The sequence below is a fragment of the Morone saxatilis genome, unplaced genomic scaffold (assembly GCF_004916995.1).
Source record: "Morone saxatilis isolate NCDOM2014 unplaced genomic scaffold, NCSU_SB_2.0 Contig7, whole genome shotgun sequence".
NCBI lineage: Eukaryota > Metazoa > Chordata > Actinopteri > Moronidae > Morone > Morone saxatilis.
Window position 1 is genome coordinate 8,818,464 of NW_023340246.1, and position 9,194 is coordinate 8,827,657.

General features: G+C 40.2%; 1 protein-coding gene across 11 annotated transcripts in view; it reads right to left on the bottom strand.

The window, feature by feature from the left end:
• epb41l2 (erythrocyte membrane protein band 4.1 like 2) overlaps window positions 1–9,194 on the bottom strand; it is a 51,691-nt gene that overhangs the window by 17,251 nt on the left and 25,246 nt on the right. For all 11 annotated transcript variants that reach the window (XM_035678156.1, XM_035678151.1, XM_035678150.1 and 8 more), the window contains 8 exons: window positions 7,156–7,231; window positions 5,638–5,734; window positions 5,383–5,507; window positions 5,176–5,263; window positions 2,694–2,846; window positions 2,388–2,485; window positions 1,690–1,862; window positions 653–726 (listed from right to left, as the gene is read on the bottom strand). In XM_035678156.1, coding sequence (XP_035534049.1) covers window positions 653–726; window positions 1,690–1,862; window positions 2,388–2,485; window positions 2,694–2,846; window positions 5,176–5,263; window positions 5,383–5,507; window positions 5,638–5,734; window positions 7,156–7,231 — 884 coding nt within the window. The remainder of the gene's footprint in view (window positions 1–652; window positions 727–1,689; window positions 1,863–2,387; window positions 2,486–2,693; window positions 2,847–5,175; window positions 5,264–5,382; window positions 5,508–5,637; window positions 5,735–7,155; window positions 7,232–9,194) is intronic.

The window sequence follows — 9,194 nt, forward strand, 5'->3', positions numbered from 1 at the left end:
TAAATGTTAACTGTTTCTCTGTCAGTCTTGTTGGGTCTGTGTACCTCTCTCACTCTAACACATATTCACAGCTTAAAGGGTGCAAAAAGTGTGGCTTCCTCCTGGTCCTAGAGGAAGCAAAGTTAAGTATCTAAATGATCCTATGGAACAGAAATTGCATTAGCATATCCACACCTACAGGTGATTTTAAGTATCGGTAGTATCCAGACAAAAGCACTGTGACCCTCTGAAACACCCCATGCGTGGTACCATAGTAGCATAAAAGGCTTATGACTATATATAGTCATAAAGTATAATTTCACTTCTGTTTTCAATTCTTGCTCCGTCACTGCCTAGTGGTCCTGGACTAGGCCACAGTAATACTGCTGCATGGTTCCTCCTTATAATATTAGTACACCAACCCAGGAAAAATGCATGTTGTTATCATGAATAAAATATTGAATACTACACACACTAAGGACTCATGAACGCAAAAAAACAACAACGTATAGATACTTAGATAATCTTAGATACAGCATATAGATACTATGCACACAAAAAATGTCACAGCTAGAAAAAAAAATGATTTCTATCACCCATGTACATAATGTCTTTCTCTATGATACATAAACATATAAACAAACAGCTCCAAACAAAGACAGAATGGACTCACCTTAGAGTCAGAGTGGAGCTCACGTCCGTTCTCAGCTGTATCCCTGCCGGCCTCAGTTATGCTGATCACTGGTGCTGAGGAGAGAGAAACACAAAAAAACACAATAAAAGTCTTCCACTGACAACTACTGTACTGTGTTTTTTTTCCATGGACATAAAACACTACATGAGGATCAGAGCTGACTCTTAATTATAACTACTTTAGGCAGGACATAAATGTTGTAGCTATTAATGTCATTTCAACTTCTCACACACTATGTTTTGGTCTTGTAATAAAGAAAAAGTGTAGTATAGTAAAAAAAAAAGAAAAAAAAGACTTAATTTGAGGTAAAGACTGCAATAAGTTAAAAAGGATGCTGGCTTGCAGTGGAATAATGTGTCCAGCAGGGGACAATGTAAGATGGTAGAATAACCTGACACATGCCAAACAGTGCACAGCTGCATGAGGTGGGATCCGGAAAACCACAAGAAAACGGTGTGTACTGTCTTCCAGAGACAATAAAACATGTATTTGATGTAAAAATGGCTGATTGGTTATATAGAATTTAGGAAGATATTAGTTATTAAGTTAAATTATTAAAGGTGACGACACCTCAGTAATTTCAGAATTTTGTGCTGCCTGTAATGAAAGAAAGAATATAAGAATTTGGTGATCTGTGCTTCAGTTTTCCGTTTTGTTTGACTGACATGAGAGTGACTATATACTGTATCTACAGGCTGTATCTCTTTCATTGTGAGGGCTGTTTTTGCTTTTAGATACACATTTCTACACATCTTTCCATCTCTTTCTTTCTCCTTCTCTGTCTCTTACTGTGTGACAGGAAACATATGCTCCAGCTATTTCCTGTATCTGGTCAGGCACTAGCTTTTTTACACACACAGAAACATAAACACAACCACAGGCAAACCCCAATCCATGACCCCACTTCCATCTGCCCATCATTTCTTCCACTCCTCTTTTTTATCTGTCCATTCATTAAATATTGTTTAGAGAGAGCAGGAACGTCATCTTTCTGTGTTCCTTTGTCAGTGTGTTACCTCCATCCAGACTGCGGCTGATACGTTTGGACGAGGTGCGTTCAAAGTTGGGTGCAGGTCGGTCTATGAGGGAGCTGGCCACACGGGTCTGGGCCTGGGTTCGCCCGCTGTAACGGAACTTAGAGCCCAGAGTCAAGAAGCGGGCCTTGGTGGGAGGTTCTGGTGCGTTTAACCTAGAGAAAAGAGATACCGGGAGTGAGTGAGGGAAAGAATGGGGAAAATGGGGGAGCATGAATTTGAAACCTTATTCAGAGAGATTTACTTTGCAATAAAATTTAACAGTCACAACTATATGTGCATGTGTAAGGGGGGCAAAAATGTTTCCAAGCAACTCTTCCCTCAACAGGATATTAAAGCTTATTCTCTTATACACACACAGACATACAAACATGCACCCACAGCACACACTACAAAACCAAAAATGATGGGCACCTGGTTCATCTTTGTGTATGTGTGCGTGTATGCATTGCCCCGGGCATCAGACTGGTTAAACAACCACAAGATACACTCTCTCGACTTATTATCTGGACAGATAGCCAGCTTTTTGTTGAGCCTGATAAAGCACACATTTTTTCATTGAACGTTATCCAACAAGCTGTTTCGATTCCCCTAAACTCCAGACTGGATAACCTCTAAAATCTACGTGCACACACAGTAAATGTGCTTCATAGTGTGTATTTGAATTTGTGCATTTCTACCTGAAGAAACTGTGATTCTCCACACAGACTTTCCACAGTCTTTTGGCAGATCGATGATTCTGGAGTTTGAATCCCACTGTGCTCTCAAACTGCTCCGTCTATCAAAGATACACAAAAGCAAGAAGAAATTTAGACGTTTTGACCACCACAGAAGAAAGATCGAAAACAGTATGTTATGATGAGTACTCGGTCATGTTAACACTATAAAGAATCATTTTATTTGTTTGTATCTTTGGCATAGGACAAAGTAAATCTCTCTTAAATCTCTTTTATAGCCTGTGTGTGTGCATGTGTGGGGGTACGTACCTCTCCTGGTCGGATCTTAATGTAGAAGTTGTTCCTTTTGTATGAAATCTTGAGTATTTTGGGCCAAGCAAAACGATTTATCCGGAGTCTGTCTTTGTAAACCAGGAGTCCGTTGGCACACACACCTAGCATGATGTCCACGCCCTCAGAATCCTGAAACAGTCAAATTCAAATGTGTACAAAACACATTTTATTAGGAAAATCGTGAATTAATCTCTGTGAAACATCTGTATATGCTACCTGTTTGTCTAAATCAGATCATACAGTGCATTAATGGATTTCTAAAGTAGTCTGCTAAAGGTAAACAACAAACCGTTAAAAAAAACACTCTAACATGGTTAGCCGACAGACTAACTCACACAAAGCTTTTAAGTCCAAGGCCATCTGGTAATGGTGAGGGAGGGTATTGATCACAGTAGCAAATTAACAGGAAAAATCGGTTGGACTAATGGAAGGTGCAATATATTGATAACGGACAGTTTTACTAGGACACACAAACATGGCCTTGCTCCACTACCAGCTGGTCATCGATCTCTGTGCTCCTAGTAGAGATACACTTTAGCACTTTGGCTTGGATGTAGTGCGCAAAATGGATGCTGTAGGAAAACAATTTCCCATTTGCTTTTAGTGGTTTCTGTAAGTAAACAATGAAACTTCAGTGACTGCAGCAAGAAGACAACTCTGGAAGAGTGAGTCTCAATTATGAAAGTAATGCCAGACAACTGAACACAGAATGAAAGATGGCAGCTATGGTGCAACAGTCCAGGTTGAATATATTTTTGCAATTTGCGTTTTCAATGCTCCTACTGTGTTGTCTATAGTTGTCTAGTACTGACTATTCAAGCTCAAATTTAATTCTCAGCAGACCAGTGCAAGTTAATGACACGACAACTGTTACATTATGCAGTACTGCCTTGTTATTCCAGATACTTTGACACAGTAACTCTGTTTTTGTTGCTAAAAGAAATGTATTTCTTGCTTGTAACTCTGCTATCTCTAGACACAAGACACTTTACCCAACACCAGATTCGATTCTCTCTAGAGAAACTTTAGTTTTTATTTTTGTATACAATTTTTTATTGCAAGTTCTGTGTGTCCTTACTTCTATTTTACTCTAGAGTATAGAGTATCTAGTAGTTTTTAGTGAGACTTTTTATGCCTCATTTTGTTTTTTAAAGCTACTTATCTTCACTATGTATCTGTTCGTGTGCTTCTGCTGCAGTGACAAATAAAGTTTATCTTATCTTATAATGACAATTTTCTACATTGCCTTGCTCCTAATCCAGTGCTGGGATGGATGGATTTCTCCCTAAAGTATTGTTTAATGCCAGTGCTAAATGGTGACTCCAGAATTATGTCAACTGTTTAGTGTGTGACAGTGAGCAAGCATGAACAAGACCAGGAACCTGAAACTGAAGCCTCTAAAAGAAATTCAGCCATCTTTAATATTATCATATTTTATTATTTACACCTGTTTTCTTACTCCGACATGTCAAGATGGTCTATTAACACTAAAACATCCTGGTAATAAAACACCGTTGTGTCCCAAAATGATGATGATGAATAGGTGTGGCCTGTCTGCTGGTAATAACAAATACACCAGTAAAACCAATATTGCCCTATAAAACCCTTGCATTTGACCAATCTTTGTGGGTGAAATATACATTTTATTATGAAATGTCTTTTTTTGAAATTTATAATCAGGTAATTCAAAAATTTAAAGTTGTTAAAATCTATCAAATTGTATTTTTATTAAACATAAAAAGTGCCTTTGTGTCTGTTTAAAGGGATTCTGATCCTTTGACATATTGTATGTATTTGAAAAAGTTTCCTTTTTGGGCCTTGGGGTCTTGAAACTTTAATGGCACAGGACAGAAATAGATCTGCCCCTTGAATTCCCACAACTTTGGTATGCCATAAAAAGATTTTCAACATTTTGAAACGCTCTCTCTGCTGCTCTCATCTTTCCCCTGCTTCTCTCGCTCTATGTTGCAAACAAGTAGAGCGTGCCCTTAAAGGGGTCTCGCCTCTTTCTCTCTTTCAAGGATCTGTCCCCATCTAACTCTAACCTTATGTCTGTTCGTTATGTCTTTGTCCTCTATATATCCTCATTGCACATCCTCTCTTTCTATTTTCAGACTCTCTCTTTCATGCATATTTCCCTCATTCTTCCTCCCCGGCTTGCACAAAGGCACACAAACATACTCAGACACACATGGAAAAATGCACGCAGTCTGCTGATGACCTGCTATCCCAGTGAGAGAGACAGGCTGTTCCCATGGCAATGGCCTCCCTGAGTGTTTGTACAGCTGACACACACACACACACACACACACACACAGAAAGACAGTGACACAAACATGCAGACACACCGACACACTCTTCCCACATCAAAGAAGCTGTGCTAATCACCTGATGTCAACAACAATGGGGAGTAGAGGAGAAAAGGGGAAACAGAGAGGATTCATTCATTTATTCATACCTTAGCATGGTGCAGGTCCACCCCATACATGGACAGTTTCTTGGCATTTTCTAGAAACTGGGTGTCGGCCTGTGCTGGTGTCATTCCCCTAAACACACAGTTACACACATACTGTAAGCAAGCATATCTACAGCTTTTAATGGCAAGAAAAAGACATACATATTTGTCCCTGACTACTTTAGACTACATGGCCTTCTTCTCTCTGACCTGTGAGACTTGTGGAGTTCAAGAATCTTCTCCTCCATCTCTTTGTTCTGATTCGGCGCAAAGGTCCGCTGACTAATGTAGTCATGAGGCCGAGGCTGGTCGGGTTCATAGTCGCCAAATTCTGCCTGTAAAGCAAAAGGATGCAGCCCATTCATATATACTGATACACAGAGACACATAAGCGGGCCACATCTGGAAACCTGAACACCACACAAGCACAGGCATTAGGACATATCTACACATAGTGTATTCTACCTGCAGTGTGTATGACCCCAGCAGAGCGTGAGTAACAAATGAGCAGGGCAGTCGTCCAGAAGCCACATCTTCACGAAGCTGCAGACACAACAGGTACCTACAGGAGAGATAAAAGGGCAACAGGCTGGGTTTTAGGGTAAAAAAAAAAAAAAAAACTTGTTCTAAGCCTTCCTTTGAATTGGAACTGGCTCCATTGTTCATGATAATAATGAAGCGATCCCAGAAGCCAAGTTGCCTTTCCTCCTGTGAGGCACAAGCACAGGGTCAGCTGGTGTGGATTACATGTCTTTGTTGATGCTGTGTTTGTTGTATAATTTCCTTAGTATGCTGGTACACTGGTTTGCTGGGATAACCTTATGTCTAATCCTTACCATGACATACCCAGACTCAGTTGCATAACTTGTGCATCCACTGCCCAGTGGTTGTGCGGATTTAAGGCAGTGTATGCTGTCCTCTGCAGTGAACGTTTATGGAAGGATTCATTATGTGAATAGAGCTTCTGTGTGGATGAGTAATTCGGACACCTCAGGGTGCTAGGAAATGTATCATCCTGACAACTGAAAAATATCATTCAAAGTCACTTTAGTGGGACAGTTGCTGACATGGAGAATTAAACCCCAGTCATCCAGTTAAAGAGCTTCTCGTCATTGGTAAAATATATTGACCCAGGACAAGATGAAGAAATCTGCATTTAATGTGTCTATTGAAAGTTAACAAAAGATATACAGGCTAAATTTAGACACCTATAGTGTTGGAGAAGAAATTGCAGTTCCTGTCGCCACTAAATGCAGGTCAGTTGTTGGTGCTGGTCTAAGTGGGTGTATGCGTGTTAATGAGTGTGTGTGTGCGTTTGTGTCCTCGATTAGCCTTTAGCTTCAGTACAACCATCAGAGAAGTTGTTCGCTCCATTAGACATACACTCCAACCTAAATGCTGTGTGCTTGGACCATGCCTGTGTGTGTGTGTGTGTGTGTGCATATGTACAGATATAAATGACTTAAAAATATGCACAAACCCAACTTGTGTCTTTGTTACTTTGCTGTGTATTGTACTCCTTAGACATGTAAATCTATATTTCTGCAATTTCCCACAGTTCTACAGAGCCTTTTAGCCTCTTTCACCTCATTAATTTGGTTTTAAAGCCTCCAACATTAATGTTTCACTCTCACTGATTTTATCAACCCTGTTTCCAGCAGCAGTCAATTGTTTTTTTCAGCAAAAAAAAAAAAAAAGCTCTGATAAACTGACAATACCTGCCAAGCACCACGCAGCAAACAACACTGGCAACTAGGTAATGAACATAGTGGAGCATTTAGCTGAAAAGACAGATGTTTTTCCTCAGGGAGAGAAAGTCTTAGAGAAGGCCAAAAAAAGCAACAAGAAAGAGTCAATACTGGACTATATTCATCAGGTGAATATAAGTCCAGTATTAATGCAGGTTTAGGTAAACACTGGTACATCTCTAACATGGTACATCTGTGTGTGTATCTGTGTGTATGTGTCTGTGTGTGTGTGTACCTGGTAATGTCTTCGGTGAGCAGTGAGGGGTCTGGAGGGTAGAACTTGACATTGAATGCAAACTGCCAGTTGTTACCTGAGAAAGAGATTCACAGCACAATGACATTACATATGTTTAATAAGTACAGGGCAGTATGCATATATTTGAACCAGAAGAACTGATTGATTGAGGGTTGCCTGTATTTCTATGCAATCCCACCCATCCCTATGCCCATCTCACCCGTCTGCTTAATGCAGATTTGCTAAGCCTGGTACATTACGCACGCAGCAGACATGGTATTGCATAACCTCATTCTGGCTTCAACAAATAGCAAACTGAAATGTTCAGCATCCTCATGAGGAACAAAGACGCGGTCATCACCAGCTAAATCGACAAAATATCTTCATCATTGTGTCACAATATGGTTTCCTTTTGGACAGCACTCATTTCATATTAATCATCATTTGGCTCCAATTTCCTTCTCTCATTCCCTCAGGAGCCCATATTGCCATGCCTGCCACTGTCTCCAACTACACCCATTCTGTATAGCTTGGCTCCACCCAACGACACACACACACGTACTCATGCATGCACACACACACACACACACACACACACACACACACACACACACTCAAATAAAAGATGGAGATCACATCATCTGGAAAATTCCATCCGGAAAGCTGACATCACACCGAGGACATTTTCCTCCAAGGCAGACACACATCTATGATACAACATGCGCACGTGCACACGCACAACCAAAACCTCAGACGTGCAGCGTAGAGTCTCACAGCTGCATCCCAAAGGACAGGAAGAATAGTGGACACTGTGAAATGACACGAAGAAACTCAACAATGGCGGCTCTCACTGCGGCTAACTGAATAAGATGCAACGTATGAGGTGAAAACAAGGTGAAATATCAGTTTTCCATTTTATGCTGGATTATAGTGGTTTTTCTATTCTTTCCACGGAATCTTGAGTCAGATAGTCCGTTTTCCTAACCGAGTGTGATGTGTTGCTGTGTGAGTATGGAAGTTGTTGATGTGTCTGGAGTGAGATTGAGTTTTTATGTATGTTGGCAGCACTAAGTGCTTTGGAGCTCTGGTACCGTTCATCTTTTCTACACAACCGCGTGCCAACCCATCAATCCGCACATGACGCATAGAATATACACACATACTGTTACTGTTATACACATACATCCTACCCTCTCCTCCCTGCAGTAGATCATACACTCTTCCTGGCAGACAATTCCTCACTCTCTCCACTCCCTTCATATTGCACTTTCTCTTGACCTTCCCCCTGCTTCTTCTAACCTTCATCACATCCACAGATCTTCCCCCCAGTTTTTTGCAGGTGACTTATTCCTTTAAAGCATATCTTCTATAGAACATAAAGAACATTAAAAAACATATGTTTAATTAAAATGTTTGACTTGGAGAATGTAGTAATTACCATACATGATCAAATATTTAGCCGTATAATTATATACTTAGTATAGGCTAAATAGGTTTAAACTATTAAACCTATGTAAACTAAGCTAAACTGAACTGGCTTACAAATGTTCTACGACAGTGGACTGACAGTATCAGCACGGTGAGACACCGGCACTAAAAGTTAGTTTGATTAGTAGAGAAATGTGTGCTGCAGTTTAACATTACAGCAGCCACACCACTGAAGAGTCTACTGACTGGACTAATCCAGACTCCAACCTCTGCTCGACTTCCAGTGCATCTGCTTACTTCAAGAGAATGAAATGTTGTTATCATTATCTGTCAAGTGAATCTGAGAAAGAGCTAACTTCCGTGTTTTTTTTTATGGTGGTGTGATGCAGATAGCTTAAGATATTTGGTTTCAATCTTGATTTTATTGCTCTTTCGCTTAGTGGATTAAATTCTCCTTATTTCTACTTTTTTAGCTGTGCTGCACATTTTTACATTTTCCTAACTTTCATCAACTAACCTACATGTTTTTCTTCAACCATCCTTTGTGTGGCTATCATCCATTTTATTTTAACAGATTGAGCTCTTTTTACATGATCTGACCCCACCGCAAA